Genomic DNA, 17,734 nt, shown 5'->3' on the forward strand with positions numbered 1-17,734 from the left:
ACGTTGATGATATAAAACTACTTCAGTGTGTGATCACATGTTGTGGGTTGTGTTTCCTCGAAGCGCTGTGTAACCCACGTGACGCAGCTCTCAGTGGTGTCAGAGTGGAAAAGAAACAGGTAAATTCAGTCTCTCGCTTATTGTGTGAGCGAGTCGGTTCGTTATATTTTCCCAACTTAGTAGTATCAATTTAGGGTTCAGGAATCATATCCTGTCCTAAATCCGACTAGAAGGTCGACAACGAGACCACTTGTCGGTCGGTTGTGTAGCAGTGGCTAAATATTGAGCCGGGTTTCTGGTCAGTATCGCCTGTTATTTATTTTCATTTTAGGGGCCTGCAGGCCTACCTTTAGCCTCGGTGATGTCTATGTCGTGAGCCCGGCCATCAGATATTACTGGGGCCAGAATGGTTTTGAGTGGTGGTGCAGTTTATAAAGCTGCTGCTTTGCTAACGTAGTTAACTGGCTAATGTTGCCTAGCTATGCGGAGCGGCGCTAGTTCATTAAGTTAACATGGCTAACTACCGTTAGCAGATAGCTATGGTAACGAGTGGCATGGGCGTTTTAGGTTTGGTCGATCGGGGAAGCGTCACTGTTAGCTAGTAGCTGATTAGCTTAGTTAACTTGTTGGCTATCAAGCGAAGTCAACGCTGTGTGTAACCAGTTGTCGGCATTCGGCTATCTTGTTAGCTAGCGGCTGTTAAAGTTAGCCTCGTTGTCGCCATGAGGCGAGAAGCGGAAGCCCACCGAGACTTCAACGCTGGATGCTTTCCCCTCAACTATTAGCTAGTTGGCTAGCATTTTGGCCATGTGGCTGGCTAGTGGAATTGGATATGTTCGACGGGCCCTGGCTTTAGGCTTGTTTGTGGGCTAGTCTAAACAGGGTTTTGCGTAACGTTTGCAAGATTAAAGATTCGTGCGATAGCAAACAGAGGTGTCGTTAGCTGTCTTGCGTATGTTTGTATCTTGTCTCTCATTTGATGCTCTTGCATACAGTGTAGATCTATTTATCGTAGGCTTTGTGATCATATACTGTCGTTTTATAATGTAGGTTAACTGAACACCATCAAGGCTATTTTGGTATGGACAACGTTGCATAATGTTCTGAGGAGGTAGCGTTTAATATTTTGGCTAACGTTTTGCACTTGAAGACTTGAATGCAGAAGCACCCAGTGCACCGTGGCACTCTTGCTTCCCGAGTCAAACCCTCGGCTAGCTTTGGTTTTAGACCTTGCCCAAGAAAGCGGCTGAAAAAAACCCTTTGTCAACGTCTTCTCAAAGCTGATGGTGCCTTCTTGGTACCGCAGCTGGTTTCCCCCACTAGGCAATAAGCTACCAGGCAGTTTGAGGAAGTAGTATTAAAGTGTAACGTTACTAAACATGTACATGACATAAGTAGGTCATATTCACAGCTCTGTAACGCACCTCTCAACGTTATCTCCACAGGTGTTATTCCTTTGTAAATACTGTTATTTGTATATACTGTAAATGATGACGTCCATGGGCGGGAACCGAGCCCGGGGCAGCTGGGAGCAGACACAGGGGCAAACACAGAGCCAGACACAGCACAAGCAAAGGCCTCAGGTACCCTCAGTCTCACCACCTGTCATACTGTCCAGATGCACAGTGATTTGCACCAGGGTTTAATGTAGGCAAATCGAGTATCACTTAATTTTGTTACAAAACTATATAGTATACACGCCAACAATCAGGATAGTGTTATTCACAGTATGCATGCTTTGTAAGAGGTTGTGAAAAATGATGCTAGCTATTACATAGCCTTTTGATAAGTCAGAAATGCACTACAGGATAATCAGGACTGTTGAGATCTTATTCTGACAATCGAGTGGGGAATCCCCGATTATAGGCAGTAGGACTTACAGCAGCTTAGTCTGAACAACATGTAGTCGCTGGTCTAAGTTGACCAGCTAACATCACGCAATTTTGTAGTTCATGGTGTAGTGTTTCGGCAGGTCTTAAAGCATGTGTGATAAATGATTGTAGTGTCTAACAAGACCCCTAGTAGCCAGTGTTTTAAAATATCCAATAAGTTCAAGGTTAAAAGTAGATTCCCCTTCCATATGCAGTGCTAACTGTGCTGGGGAACAAAATTATCTTCCTACAGTGCTACGGTGTACACATGAAGAACAGAAACTATATAAACAGAGCATAAAGTACAAAGACTGTAGAGCAGAAGTACTATTTAGTTGGGAAGCCTCAAGGGGAGGCAGCATCTGTGCGCAACATCATGACAAAATAGCAAAATAAAGTGTTTGCCCAGCATAATGTCACACTGTAACCGTAGTAATTGTTGAACTTCATTAGTTATTAATTACTTAAGAGCTAGACCTATATATATTTTTTAAATGGCTTAATATGAGTTTGTCCGTACTGTTTTTACAAGAATGCAAATCTTGTGCTTCTGTTTGTTTGCAAATATTGGATGTTTCACTTGTCTTGGAACAGGCCACTGCAGAGCAGATCCGACTTGCGCAGATGATTTCAGACCACAATGATGCAGACTTTGAAGAGAAGCTCAAACAGGTGAGCAGATCCCTTTGTCCTACTTAGTTTTTCCTGCATATTTACAGTTAAGTACTTTTTAGCACGGATATATAGTATTGTCTGTTTATTTGCATTGGATGTGTCCCTCAATATTATGCTTTGCAGATATAGTTTGTCATCGTTTGTCACGAGTCTCAAGAAAGGCCTCATTTGAAATTTACGTTATATCTATAGCCTTAAAGTTTGTTAATTAGCTATGGTAAAGATAAAATGCTTTAACTGTGGGTTGTTGTTTTTTTTTTTAAGGCAAACTCTCAATTTCCCCCTTAGTTAAGAGAAAGGGGCCAAGTTTCCTCCTCTTGAACTTGTGTTAATAGGTTAAAAATCTGTTGTGCCATCCTGGATATTATTAGCTTCTGTAACAAAATAAATCTCAGCAGTTTCTTACTGTTGACAAAGTAGTGAACTGCTCTGGCTCAACTCTATCATATATTTGATGTGTGCACTCAAGCCAGATAACCTTTTTATCCTACCCATGTAGCTTTAAATTTCTTTTCCATGTTGTTACACAGAATTTAGTTTAGGATTAAGTCAAAGTTGAAATAAAGACTTTATAAAATGTCTTCCAAGGTCAGAAGGTTCTGTAAGCAGATTATCAGGACCTTGTCGATGATGGTGTGTAATAATTGAGAACATTGAAAGAAGGTTTGGTGTCATAGTCTTTGTGGAAAATTAACCTTGTGTTCAAGCTACTGAAGTGACCAAGATGCTGAATCCCTGCTGGTAGCAGACGTGCTTTTCTGTACCCAACCCTGTTTTCTTATGTATGTTTTAAAAAAACATTCCACAAGTCTACGTAAAGGCCTTTTATATGAATTAGCCATCAGGAAAGTCAGCGTGGGGTCACCTCTGTGTCTCATCATGCCATTCCTTTTTTCCCCAGCTGATTGACATCACAGGCAAGGACCAGGATGAGTCTATGATCGCGCTGCACGACTGCAATGGGGATGTCAACAGAGCCATTAACGTGTTGCTGGAGGGTAGCCCAGACACTGTGAGTATTGGCTTTGTGTGAGGGCTTAGCACTGTGGGTGCCAGATTCTGGAGAAATCAGTGCCACACTGGGTTAGATAACTATGATACTGAACAAGCAGTTTAGATTGTACGAGTTGGGCTTGTTTAGCATGGTATGAACAAGGACCAAGACAAGTTCAATGTAAACACATTTTCTGTACTTCTCCTGCTGATCAGTGTGTACCAGGTGGTGGTGAAAATATATTTATAAGGCAAGACAGTACTCACAAACTACACAATTTATTTAAAATATATATAATTTCATACTATTCATGACATCCCTAGTATGAATTGAACTTGCGACACAAGGGCAGGAACCAGGACCAACTAAATGAGGCCCCATAGTTACATACAAGCTTTGATTTAAATGTAACTCGTAGAATACGGGGGGGAAATTGAAACCAGAAATAGTGGAAATGCCAGCACATTAATCAGACCTGATAAGGGGTTGTCAGCTACTTGGTCGAGATACAGGCTCAGTGGACTTTAAAATGAACTAGTTCAATATGGCTTCCTGGGAAATTGCCAACAACAGGACCAGAATTTGTTTTTGTTTTCAATTTGTAATTTAAAGTTGCTGCTGCCACGACTCTCCCACGCAACTTTAAGGTGCTGCATCTTTGAGAAACTCCGCAGTGTAATCAAATAAGTAGTCAGACGTAGATGTACCACGTGGTGAGAAATTGTAAGACCACCAGAAACAACCAGTTGGCTGACTTGCCAACTAATCAATTTTCTCAAGACAATGCCAAATTGACCTCCAGGCAACACTCAACATCCAACTTTTTTGTTTCTGAATACATTTCTTTTTGTTTTGATCATATTTTGGTTGGCCACACTGTCCTGTTGTGCTGGCAGCAGTCTACAAATACACTTAAATTGACCTTCACTTTTCTTCAGTGGTTGTTTGCTGTCTGGATGACTCAGTACAAAGTGAATGAGTCTAGCAGTACATTGACCTAAAGTAACAGAGCTGTAACACTGTCTTTCTTTCTTCCTAAGGATTCTTGGGAAATGGTGGGGAAGAAGAAAGGGGTTTCAGGCCAGAAGGAGACCAGCCAGGCAGAGACCGGGGAGGAAGGAAAAGAGAACAGGGAGAAAGGAGGAGAGAAAGATGTAGCACGTCGCCGAGGCGGTGCTCCACGCAAGGGCCGTGGAGCCAGCAGGGGCCGAGAGTGTAAGTGTTTACCATTCCTTTACTGTGGCTTCACTTTTGTATTTTTTTAAAGTATCTATATAAAATATAAATGTCATTTTTAGTATTATGTAGTAGCAGGAATTAGGCAGCTGGTATTGCACTTTATCTTGATGATAAGTTAGAGGTTGGAAGTTTGTCGACTACTGTCCTCTAGTGCTCCTTATCTCACCAGCTCACTGTACCTTCTTTTTCATTCCTCCCATACAGCATTTGAAACGTGTCTACTGACTAGATATGCACAAAACTGTCCTTAAGGGAACTCATAGTTAGTGGTCGACGCATGCTACATTTTACAACACAAGATAATTTCCACTGTGAATTTTGACACTGTTTGCTAATCAAAACAGATATAATACCTGCATGACCATACATGTGTGACACATGTACAGTCTCACAAATTTTATCCTATTTTGTAAGAATCAGTCATTTGACACATAAGACTTTACTTCTTGTAGCGCCTACTTGTGGGAACAGTGTGGCTACCGTCTGTTCGATGAGGTTAAAGGAATAGCTTGTTTGTTTTTTTTTTTTAAAGTGGGGTTGTACTAGGTACTTATCCTCATATTCAGTGTATTGCCTACGTCTGTCGTCAGGCCCCAGTTTGTAGAAGTAAACAGGAGTCCCAGCATGTAAGCTAACTAGAAGCAGACACAAGTTCTGGCACAGAAGCTAAGCAATATACTGCTGTGGACCGCGGTAGCATCAAAACGTACTTTAGCCATCAGCAGTACATTGCTTTGCTTTCATGCCAGGACTCCTGTATGCTTATCTAAATCTACTGTAGTATCTCATGTAACCCCACTTAAAAATTCCAAACTATCTCTTTAAATATGAATGTTGCATAGCTGCCACAAAATTTCTGAAAGCAGAAAATAGGGAGACTTTGCAACACCTGCATGAAATTGACCTATTCAGAGTAGAAATGACGAGACATGGTGGACTTGGTTTGGCGTGTTGTAGTTCTGCTCAATTATCCTCTGCCTCGATGTAGCTAAAGTGTGCTATTCAAAGGCTATTTAAAAGGGTACATGGTTGCGGTTGTGTGTCCCGTCTGCCAACACAGCAGTAATCACACCTTTTTAGTAGCTTTTTATAATAAAGCTCTTGTTTCCTTGCATGTTATAGTAATGTCTAGTCATTTGCAGCACACCAGTAGACCCTTCTTAGCCCTAACCTTGGTCTTGAAGGGGGGACAGTGTGTGCCACAGTAAATGATAGCCGGCAAGAGATCCGTCATTCATCTTCATTTTGAATGAAGGCTGTCTTAGGCTCTCATACAGTACCACGATTTCTGTTCTCTCCAAACTAGAACATATTTTGACTTTAAATTATTATTTTGACATCTGCATGCAGTGTAGTGTCTATATGTGACGTCGGTCTCTCTCTTCTCTCAAGTTCGTGGTCAGGAGAATGGCTTGGATGGAGGCAAGGCTGGGGTAGCTGGAAGAGGTGCCGAGCGTGGCCGAAGGGGAAGAGGCAGAGGAAGAGGGACTGTCGGTGAGTGACTGTAATCCTCTTTAGTCGAACTCGTTGACTGAAGGGGGGGGGCTGTAGGAGTTTCCTTTAATGGCTGCCATTGTTCCATGTGACAACAGTTGTGAAACCATGAAACTGAAGTAACCTCTTGCTGTCTCCTCAGGAGTATCTGGACGGCGAGGAGGCAGATTTTCGGCGCAGGGCATGGGGTAAGCAAACACCTGCCTAAAACCAGAGGACCTTTTGTTTCACTTTTACCTGTTGCCATGGTCACCAGAGAGCAGGACTCCAGCCTATTGTTTAGCCCAAATCCAAAGGAGGGAGGATGTGTGTAAACCAATGGGACGGAACAGTGTGGGTCAAATATGTGTCTAAACATTTTAGTTAATGTAAAACTTTGATAGATTCAGTGAGAAGAATGTCGGTGACCAAATTGGTTGACACAAACCGTCTCTGCTCTCTGGCCCAGGGCTACAGCATAATACAGTTGTATTTGGCTTGTTTTGGGTCACTTTGTGTGCGTGTGTGCGCTGTTAATAAGTCAGTTGATGAGTTGGCATCTTATACTGGCAGCTTGACTAGTAGGTCTCACAACAGAGGAGGTACTTCTCTCAACTATGATGACATTCTTGTCATTTAATGGGTGGCTTGATAGGACTTTAGTTGTCGCAATAAATTTGCTGCCTTTGGCGAAAAACAGTCAGGTGTGAAGTTATTCTGCGGTTATAGATCTTTAAATCTTATTTGGGTCTGCTGAAGTAGCACACATGATATGATGTGGCTTTCTCTAGTGAGGTCAAGTGCTGAGTGGCTTCCTCCCAAGAGAAGCCTGAATGTAATTTTCACTCTTGCTAAAACAAAGTATTGAATGTGTACTTCAAAGGTACTGTCACAGTGCCATAAATATATATTTGAACACCGAAGCCTCAGACCTGAGTTAAACTAAAAGTTTTATGGTGTCATTAACGGAGGTTTGTTCAAGCGGTGGTGCACACAATCACTATAATGTTACAAAACCTCATGGGTCTTTATAGTCTGGGTTTCTCTTGAGAGCAGAGTGAGAGGGTAGAGTGTGGACCCAGATATTGACTTGCATATCTTAAGGAACACTACATTATGCTTGGTTTCATATTGGTGATAATATAAGCTTGTTTTTGGTGAACAGAGTGCTTGGGCTTTCCACATGCAATCACACGCAGTGCTGAGGTGTTTTCATTTTACCTAACCCCACCTCACGCCACACGACAGATCGGTGATTGCTTCCGCTTCTTGCTGCTAGCAGACAAAGTTTACCAGCTTGGCTTCAGCGTCAGTTAAACACAGTGACTAAAATGAAACGCGTGGCTTTAAAGGAAGCGTTCTCAATGAAGATATGGTCTTTAATCAGTTTATTACAGTGTAATAAGTTGGTAGTGGCTTGTGTGTATGTCTCATTGGTACCTTAATACTAGCACATTTAAGATGATGCTAAGACAGCTTCACATCACATTCTGTGTAAAAATGATATCATGCACTGAATCAAACTAAATGAAGCGAGGGAAGCCGATACCACACCTTATTATTAATGAATAAGCTGATCAAAGAGATTTGTTTTAAAGTTGGCATAAACATTAAATGACTAAGATGATGGCAGGAAGAATAATAAATAAAATTTCCGCAAATTTTGTCATATTACAGATTGTTTTTATTTTCAAAGACAGACATTTTTAACACTAGCTTCTAGATGCAGAAAACCTCATGGTGCCAAGAATCTCAGACACAAACTCACACACCCTTTCATTCTGTGGCCAGTAGGAGGAATGAGGAGGTGTTTTGTGATAAGTACAATGAGTGATGCTCTCAGGATAACTAAGAAAAAGGAAGTTATATGATACCTGTGTCATTAAGCAAAACCCATGTAGCCAAGTTAGTACAACTTCACTAAGGCTATGTTGACACTGGTAGCCCAAATTGGATTTTTGATATGTTCAGAATGAATTTGTGGACAGATGTGGAAATCATTGTGGTTCCATGAGTCTCAAGGAAATATAATTTTAATATTGAATGCGATTTAGAGGATACTCAACACTGTTTAAGGAAGTCTTCAGTGTTTGTTGTTGTACCATAATAGTTGGAGAAGTAATAGAAACATTTTTTTGTCTTGTGGTTGTCCTATATTTCACCATGTAGGGTTGGTTTTGCTTGTGTATTAAATATAAAAGTGTTTGCTCATCGTTGCTATCCTGGTTTTAAAAACTGCACTGACTTGATCTTGAATCATGGTTATATGAATGTCACATCCGGAGTGGTGTTGTCCATTACTGCAGCATGTAACATGGCTGCATATATCAACCTCCTGCAAAGGATTCATTATGTAGCCAGTTGCATTCATCTGTACCACAGCACTGGCTCACTCATGTACAGAGCTGTCTCTGTGGGGTAACTGTTAGCTGCCTTTTGTATTTGAATTCTGCAGTTAAGTTTGCAGAAAAGAATCCAAGGGAAGAGATGATGTATCCCTATAGGCCTCTGAAAGTTAGCGTAGAATTGTTAATATTGTAGGACACAGCAAGTATGTTTGTCATTTTCAACTTTTTAAGAAAACAAGGAGCTCAAATAGTTGACTTAAGATAGTGATTGCTTTCAAAGAAGGAGAGAGATCAGACTACGTGCTGACTGACCACAGTGTCCCATGCGGCTGTTCAGTAATGGCTTTTAGAGGATGCTACTGTGTGATGAAAGGTACCATTGTGATTCCTGAGGTTGTTGGGGCATAAACTGCATCAGTGAAAAGATTACTGCATTTACTTCTGCCTAACTGCTCTCATGTAGCAACAGTTTTTTTTGTGTGTGTGTTTGTGGCTGCATTGTGTATACTTATGATGACTTGGGTTTCTTGGACTGTGTATTTACCAACCACAACTAAAAGCACACTGGCTTGCCATGCATTGAGTGACTGACAGGTGTAGAATGTTTGTTACAGGACTGGCACAGGCAGATCGAAGGCATTTTGCTTACGCTGTGGCTCTGGATGGTGGTCTGAAAAACAAAAGCTCTTCTTTTACTTTGTTGTGCTTGTTGTAATTGTTGCCATTATTTTTCCTCTAAAGCCAGATTGATAAGGGGCCCAGATATGATATTGCAGGAGGTGAGAGGTGAGTGCATCGCCTCTGGTGTGTCTGTTATTCTTGTTTTCTATAGGGAGACTTTTAAGTACCATTAAAATAAGAAGATTTAATACAAGGCTTTATCAAAATAGAAAGCAATACTCCTCATTCTGTTATGAAAAGCATATGAAAAAATCTGACCTTCCTGAAATTTGATGTTAAATCTGTTCACGTAAGCCACTATAAATGCCATCAGATTTGCACAGGAAGGATCTTAGACAAATTTAATAAAAGCTGCTTGGCTTGGCTTGACAAAAGAAAATTGTTCATAATGTTGCTAGGTTGCACTAGCTGTAATTTTCTCAGCATACACGGATGTGTCGGACTAATGAAAGACATCCAGTGCCATGAAGGAGGAGTTGAGGAACATCAATAAACGTATTAATGCTTATGCCTCCTTATTTGCATGTCTTGTACAAATTCCTAAACACATTAATGGTTATACTTCAGTCTCTTATTTCCTCTTCCTGCTACAACCTCACCCCTTTTCTGAAGTGTTTCTATTTGCTAAAAAGCCTAATGATGATGATGATAACAGCAGTTCTGGGGATTTATTCATACTGTACTGATATTGCAATATGTAGGCACAAATCCAACTAGATCACTAGTGGTTTGATTTGCTTAAGCAGACCCCAGTTCAATTCTTAACATTTTCAAAACTTTGACCTGCAGTAGGTAAGTTCAGAAATGGACCCCAGATTTTTGTGTGTGTGGGCACGCAGCTGTGGCTGATCTTTTTGGTAGTGCTGACAGCCCTTCAGCAGTTGGTCAGTACAACCACTCAATTCTCCACTCAAGCCTCTTATTGCTTTTTTTTTCTTTTTTTTTTCTTTTTTTTTTTTTTTTTCCCCCCCAGAACGTTCAACCCTGCTGACTATGCAGAGCCGGCCCAGACAGAAGAAAACTATGGGGGGGGCAGCACCTGGAACAACACGGGGAGCATGGAGATGGAGGAGGGAGCTAGTAAGTTAATTTATTTTTAAGAAAGGTTGCCCTCCAATGAGAGAAGTTAATCTTATCAATGAAGCATCTGTTTACCATCCAAACAATTGTGGGGATGGGGAGGGATCATGCCCAGCATCCCAAAGAAGCTTCTGCGGGATAGATGAAAGGAAGGTTCACTTGCTTTTTGTTGCTCTGCGTAGAAGCTTTCGTCATCAACCATGCGCACTTATTACAAATACCAGAATCCCAGCCACATTGTGTTCTCCTCAGATCTTTATATACAGATGTCTATGTCCAGTTAAAGGATAATCATACATTCAACTGATCTCCTCACCTGTCTTTTTCTCTAGGGTTGGAATACTCTGCTGGAGAGGGCACGAATTACCCGCCCAAGTTTGACTCTGCTCCTGGTAGACCTGCCACTACTTCTGTTGTTTTAATGCATCGCTTATTATGTTTGAAGCTCTGCCCATCTCAATAGTATTGATCTGTTTCTCTATACTCTCAGGTGCCTGGAGGACTGCCACAGAGGAGTGGGGCACCGAGGACTGGAATGAGGATGTGAGTGTTTGTAGGCTAAACCTCATGCAAAAGATAAAAAATAAATCAGTTATAACAGATTTTAGCACAGTTTCACTGATGGAAGGCTGATGTGTATATAATTCTTCTACACTCTTCCTCTGCAGCTGTCAGAGACCAAGATATTCACAGCTTCCAGTGTGGCGTCCATGCCTCTGCCTCAAGAGAATGTTACCATCACTAAAGGACAGAGGTGGGTCTCTTGTGCACTGATTAATATTTTTTTTTATTTCAAGGAAATTGCTTTTCCAGGAGTTGGTTGAGAGCGGGAAAAAAATACGTTTGCTTGGTTTCACTGTTGTTCAGTTGGAGCTTAATGAATTTAACATATCAATGTCAGCCTGGCATTTACCTTGATAGACACTGATTTAGATTGGTGATTTGTTGGACAACATAAAATTGATCTGTGAAACAAATTTCAAATATGACTAAACAATTTTAAATATGAGGTCTTCAATCATTTACGATTAGTTGATTAAGTAATTGATCAACAGAAAATCAATTGGAAACTATTACCAGAACATTTGCCAATTGATATCAATTGACTGTTGGTGGGGGGGAAAACCCCAACATGAAGATGTCACCTTGGAAAAGAATGCACATTATTTACTATTTACTGATGTGTTATAGACCAAACAATTGAGAAAATTATCTGAAGATTAATCAACAATTAAAACACCAGTAGTAGTAGCTCTAAAATAATTAACTTTTACCTGTAGTGAAAATAAAGGTTTATTTGACACACCACATTTTTAAATGTCATTTCTAAATATTTCCGCCTTGCTATAGGATTGACCTTGCGGTGCTCCTGGGGAAGACTCCCCCATCCTCCTCCTCAGAGACGGAAAATCCCCCCATGGAGGCATCCCAGCCCCCATCCTTGCCCCAGTCACTGGTTTTCAGCAACTCCAAGCAAGGGGTGCCACACTCCCAAACATCCTCCAGCACCCCTTACACCCAGCACAGCATGGTGAGTCTCACAAAAAAATAAAGCATTTTTAGCAGGTGTAAACTTAGAAGAGGTGGTCTGTGTTTCTGTCCACAGCTAAAGCCTAGCTCAAACTACGCGATTTTTTTGCCTAATTTGCCGCTCGGCAAGCTCGGCGACCGTTAGGCTGTGATCGAGGGTAAATCAGTGGTCGATTGGCAGTCGCCAGTCATTATGTGTGAACTATATAACGACGCATCAAAACGGCTCCCCGACACCTTTCTGACACATCGCCGACGTCTGCCAGATATCTAGCATACCAAATGGGGGTGTGTGACCTCCTGACACCGATCAGTCAACGTAGCATGAACAGCACAGCGGCGACTTCAAGACTGCCGTCACAAGACGGCAAGTTGTGTAGTGTGAACAGCACAGCCATCGGGCGACACTGAAAGTCGTGTAGACTGCACAAGGCATAATCTTGCATTAGGGATGCAGTGATTACCAGATTTTACTATTAACTGCGCTTTGAAACATCACAGTTAATTAATCGTAAAGGCTCCGCAACACCGAGTGTTTCTGTTGCACGGAACGAAACTGTGGCACCTTGCATAAAACAAAGTTACAGGCTCAGTGCACCAGCTTAAGTGTCGTGCTTAGAGGTTACTGTACGCTGGCTAAACTATGGCAGGGGGGGGCCAAACTGTGAATCTTTATTTCCACCAAAGAAACGTCTGAAGTCGGCAGTGTGGGAGCATTTGGGGTAGGCTACTCCAAGACTGACCAGGGCGTTACTGAAGATGTCGGATCACCTGTTCAAAAACTTGCTGTTAAAAGGTTCCTGCTAAAGGAGTGAATAATTACATTAAACTTGATGCAGCACCTGTGGGATCACCACATAGCTTTGAACGACCAAGTAAAGGTAGGCCTAACGACTAACGTAGCAAGTTGGTAGGGAATATAAACGTCACTTACAATCGATGCGTAGCGGTGAGAATCATTCAGTGCAACGTAAACAAACCAAGCAGGTGTAAACTTTCAGACCCACCGCAACAACACCCCCGCTGCGCTACAATACCCATTATTTTCAATGGCTTAGTTTGTTGCTGCGTCAAACAACGTGCACCGCACGGCGAGCTCGCGTGCATGCTGCGGTCAAAGTAGTTGAACTTTAGCGCTGAGCAGCTTCCACGCAGTGCAAATCGCTTCTATAGGGTTAAGGTCAGGCGAGTTTGCTGGCCAATTAAGAACAGGGATACCATGGTCCTTAAACCAGGTACTGGTAGCTTCGGCACCGTGTGCAGGTGCCAAGTCCTGTTGGAAAATAAAATCTGCATCTCCATAAAGTTGGTCAGCAGCAGGAAGCATGAAGTGCTCTAAAACTTCCTGGTAGACTGCTGTGTTGACCTTGGACCTCAGAAAACACAGTGGACCAGCAGATGACATGGCACCCCAAACCATCACTGACTGTGGAAACTAAACTGGACTTCAAGCAACGTGGATTCTGTGCCTCTCCTCTCTTCCTCCAGACTCTGGGACCTTGATTTCCAAAGGAAATGCAAAATTTACTTTCATCAGAGAACATAACTTTGGACCACTCAGCAGCAGTCCAGTTCTTTTTGTCTTTAGCCCAGGCGAGACGCTTCTGGCCCTGTCTTGTTCAAGAGTGGCTTGACACAAGGAATGCGACAGCTGAAACCCATGTCTTGCATACGTCTGTGCATGGTGGTTCTTGAGGCACTGACTCCAGCTGCAGTCCACTCTTTGTGAATCTCCCCCACATTTTTGAATGGGTTTTGTTTCACAATCCTCTCCAGGGTGCGGTTATCACTATTGCTTGTACACTTTTTATTATTATTTTTTTTTTCTACCACATCTTTTCCTTCCCTTCGCCTCTCTATTAATGTGCTTGGACACAGAGCTCTGTGAACCTGCCTCTTTAGCAATGACCTTTTGTGTCTTGCCCTCCTTGTGCAAGGTGTCAATGGTCGTCTTTTGGAAAGCTGTCAAGTCAGCAGTCTTCCCCATGATTGTGTAGCCTACAGAACTAGACTGAGACCATTTAAATGCCTTTGCAGGTGTTTTGAGTTAATTAGCTGATTAGAGTGTGGCACCAGGTGTCTTCAATATTGAACCTTTTCACAATATTCTAATTTTCTGAGATACTGATTTTGGGGTTTTCATTACTTATCATCAAAATTAAAAGGAATGAACACTTGAAATTGATCAGTCTGTGTGGAATGAATGTATACATTTATACAAGTTTCACTTGTTGAATGGAATTACTGAAATAAATCAACTTTTTGATGAAATTCTAATTATATGACCAGCGTGTGTGTGTGTGTGTGTGTGTGTGTGTGTGTGTGTGTGTGTATATAGAAAATCTAAAGCATTCAAGTAAACTCCGAGAAGTTGGTCTATTTTCTCAAAACAACGCTGTCAATGTTAGAGACCCACCTTCAAATAAGTTATAAGCAAGCATGTTAGGAGCTTAGCTATGTTAACGTATGAATAACATTACAGCTGGGTAGTTGAGGTTGGCACGCTGTACCTAGCTGCTAGTCAATAATTATTTCTTTCATGCTAGCATTTCACGGGCATGCTGCAACGTAACACCGTCACCTGGTGATCAGATCGCCAATCGGTGATCTCAAGTAGCCTTGATTTAGATATGAAAATAGATCGCCCAAGCTTAGTCTCTGCACCCAGAACCTCCGCAGATTAATTCCATGCCCAATATTTTATGATCCATTAAAGTTAGGCACGATATGAGATGAATATATCACATGTATGTGAACAATGCCCACAGACACACGCACTTGGCAGAAATCTGCACTCTTCTAGTCTAGTTATGTGGATATATGCACCCATGCTTAGATTTTACATACAGATGCAAATTATTTCGTAACTTTTAAAACTTTTTAACCAGTCATGATTTAATCTACCAACATTGCAGGTCAGCATGCTGAACAAGGGTTTTGGGGATGTGGGGGAGCCTAAAGGCGCCAGCACAGGGACCACTGGCTCTCAGTTCCTGGAGCAGTATAAAACAGCCCAGGCACTGGCCCAGCTGGCAGCCCAGCACTCCCAGACTGGACCTCCCAACACAACCCCTTCATCCTGGGACACTAGTGCCACCTCACTGGGACAATACGGTGAGATAACATCTATTTAAAACATATCACAAGTTATCAAACTAAATACACCTGTTGAATCACTTTTCCTTCAATCCCCTTGAATATGTTAAGAATAATTTAATAATAACATGGGTATATTTAATAATGTGTTATCTTCCCTCTCCATTTTCCAGATATGAAGACTCAGCCAGAGTCTGCGGTTCATACACCCTTTACAAAGCGACAGCCTTACCAGGCCGCCACCTCAACTTCGTCCATGTTGGATGTTTTCCTGCAGGACAAAGGCCTGCCTCCTTCCTCCTCGTCTTCTTCCTTACCCCAACAAACAACATCCTCACCCCATGTGGCACCTCCACCTGCTTCCTCCCTTCCCAAAATGGCAGCAGTTCCTTCTCTAGGTCAGCAAATTTCTCCGAGTTCCTCAGATGCCCAGAGTCCACTGCCTTTGCAGCAACACAAACTCAAACAGCAGAAGAAGAGGACCTCCATTACAACAAAGGTAACATTTGGATTACATAAAAGTGAGCACCTGGACCCGGGATTGTTTCTTCAGTCCGAACACACGGAAGGATTTGGGCCAAATCTAAAAATGCCATTAATCTTCCTCAGATTCCTGCAATGGCGGTAGAGATGCCTGGCTCCACAGACATCTCTGGCCTCAATCTTCAGTTTGGAGCTTTGCAGTTTGGGTCAGAACCAGTTCTGCAAGAGTATGAGCCCACCCCCACCACCACAACACCAGCCAACCAGGTTCAGAACAGTCTCTACACTAGCGCCAGCAGGTTGGTACATGCCAAAACACAACTCTATAACCTTTGCACAACTGTACCGGGAATATTTTAGTAGAGAAGAAACCATATCCGGAACGCTTTCCAGGTTTTAAAGAAGAAAAACTGTTTTGTAGTAACTTATCTATATGGTATTTAATTGTCCTGACAGTGTCATACATGGTGGCATCTGGTGTTGAGAAGACACATTCTTGTGAGCAAGTTATGTCAGAAATGTTCCTATTTACAGTAGACCTGAAGACTGGATGATCTGAGATTTCTGTTGCAAAGGTTTACATGAAGCAGCCTAAAGGCTTTTATCCTTCATATTTGGACTCTGTTTTTTGGAGACGTGTGTTTCACCGTTTGTAAAAATTTTATTATGGCTGGACATTAAGCATATTTTCAATTTTCTTTTTTTTCATGCACCATTTATTAGAAGTACTGAGTTGTAATGATGGATTGAAGTGCATGTTTTAGTCCTTAAAAGTGGTAAGAACACAATCAAACTTGTCACATATCACTACAATCTGCAGTGAGTCGACCAGCCAGATGGATATGTACGATCAGAGAGCGTCTCAGACACGACGCTACCCTCCATCAGTTTCCTCCTCCCCTCAGAAGGATATGCAGCCCAAGGTAAGGCCAACGCTTCCCTCTTTTTCACTTGAACTGATAAGAATAAATGAAGGCCATATAAAATATATTCAAATATTAATTGATGTGCAATATAGCAGATGACCATATTCAAGTTTTGTTATGTTTCCGCTGGTGACTGTTGAGGATTAGTTACGTTTTAAGTCTGTAGCTCAGGTTGCAGTATAATAGTTACTGAAAGTTGTGTGTTGTGTTTGCTGCAACAAAAAAATACATAAAGTCCCTGTTTATATAACGTTACTACAGCGACTTCTACCAACACAGCAGAGTTGGTCCAGATGAGAAAAAGCAAGCTAGGTTAGCAGTAGGTAAGCAGGTTACCCACAAAGCCACCTTCCTTTAAAGGGGAAGGCTTGGCCTGTAACACAATGATGCAGCTAGGTTGTGGGTGTGCTAACCAGAGGTGGAAGAAGTATTCAGGTCCACTACAATAAAAGTTCTGCCTAATTAAGCTAAATTGACTTAAACTTGTCATTGTGCAGTTAAATGTTGTTTCTGGATTAATGTGACTGCTGTATTAATGTGTATGTTACGTTTGTTTTGTGTAGGTTTATAGTTGAGCTATTTTGGGTGGTTTATTGCACAGCAATTAATCATATTCACTATTGTTTGCACTGTTGAGAATGTACAGTGTTATTTTCGAAAAAATGTGTATGAGCCATATCGCCCAGCCCTAGTATAAATGTGTAAATAACTGAATAAGGCCTTCTCAGTATAGTGCTCAGAGAAGTGGCCGATGTGGACAACTTGCTTAAAGATGGGATAAGTGATTCTGGAAAAATCTAATTCCATGACAAATACCATGAGATAGAGCAAACAACGACACAGCAAGTAATGTAACTGTAGCTAAGTTGTGGGTCGCTAAAGTTGCTGCTGTCGAACTAACACGCAGAGAGGATGAGACTGTTCCAGAGCCAGCACACCAGCTCCAGACAGTGATATTGACAACTCTCCTGCTGCTATAGCTTACATAACAACAGCAGCGTCTTTAAAGTAAGCTGAATGTCCGTGGGCAAGTCATAACGTGACATGACACACACAATCATGGCTAGAATAGGCATGTATGGTGGGGTTTGTTTCCCATTTACAGAGCCAGGACTGTGTACAAACACTGGATTTGGGCGACATGGCCAAAAATGTTATCGCAATAAAACCATTTCATACCTATCGATAATTATCACAATAAATGTCAAATCATTATTTCTTTCAAGTTTAAAGGAAAACTTTTGCTCCTGTGTGAAAATTTAAGAAACCAGTGGATCACTTCACAAATGTGAAGTGGAACAATTATGATAAAAGCTTTTTTGAAAAAATGTGATTAGT

At 41.7% G+C, this 17,734-nt stretch overlaps 1 protein-coding gene across 5 annotated transcripts in view; it reads left to right on the forward strand.

Annotated features, from left to right (window-relative positions):
• Positions 1 to 17,734, forward strand: part of ubap2l (ubiquitin associated protein 2-like) — a 31,139-nt gene continuing 13,405 nt past the window's right edge. For 2 of the 5 annotated variants that reach the window (XM_046058286.1, XM_046058289.1), the window contains exons 1-17: positions 163 to 298; positions 1,446 to 1,583; positions 2,466 to 2,543; positions 3,448 to 3,558; positions 4,581 to 4,755; positions 6,172 to 6,273; positions 6,416 to 6,461; positions 9,342 to 9,386; positions 10,255 to 10,361; positions 10,694 to 10,753; positions 10,852 to 10,904; positions 11,030 to 11,115; positions 11,712 to 11,892; positions 14,807 to 15,005; positions 15,161 to 15,486; positions 15,597 to 15,769; positions 16,291 to 16,393. In XM_046058286.1, coding sequence (XP_045914242.1) covers positions 1,488 to 1,583; positions 2,466 to 2,543; positions 3,448 to 3,558; positions 4,581 to 4,755; positions 6,172 to 6,273; positions 6,416 to 6,461; positions 9,342 to 9,386; positions 10,255 to 10,361; positions 10,694 to 10,753; positions 10,852 to 10,904; positions 11,030 to 11,115; positions 11,712 to 11,892; positions 14,807 to 15,005; positions 15,161 to 15,486; positions 15,597 to 15,769; positions 16,291 to 16,393 — 1,941 coding nt within the window. In that variant the 5' untranslated portion in view covers positions 163 to 298; positions 1,446 to 1,487. Of the gene's footprint in view, positions 120 to 162; positions 299 to 1,445; positions 1,584 to 2,465; positions 2,544 to 3,447; positions 3,559 to 4,580; positions 4,756 to 6,171; positions 6,274 to 6,415; positions 6,462 to 9,341; positions 9,387 to 10,254; positions 10,362 to 10,693; positions 10,754 to 10,851; positions 10,905 to 11,029; positions 11,116 to 11,711; positions 11,893 to 14,806; positions 15,006 to 15,160; positions 15,487 to 15,596; positions 15,770 to 16,290; positions 16,394 to 17,734 lie in introns of those variants that run through there. The other 3 variants (XM_046058288.1, XM_046058290.1, XM_046058287.1) reach the window with 2 other exon arrangements.

Source organism: Micropterus dolomieu, linkage group LG09, assembly GCF_021292245.1.
Source record: "Micropterus dolomieu isolate WLL.071019.BEF.003 ecotype Adirondacks linkage group LG09, ASM2129224v1, whole genome shotgun sequence".
NCBI lineage: Eukaryota > Metazoa > Chordata > Actinopteri > Centrarchiformes > Centrarchidae > Micropterus > Micropterus dolomieu.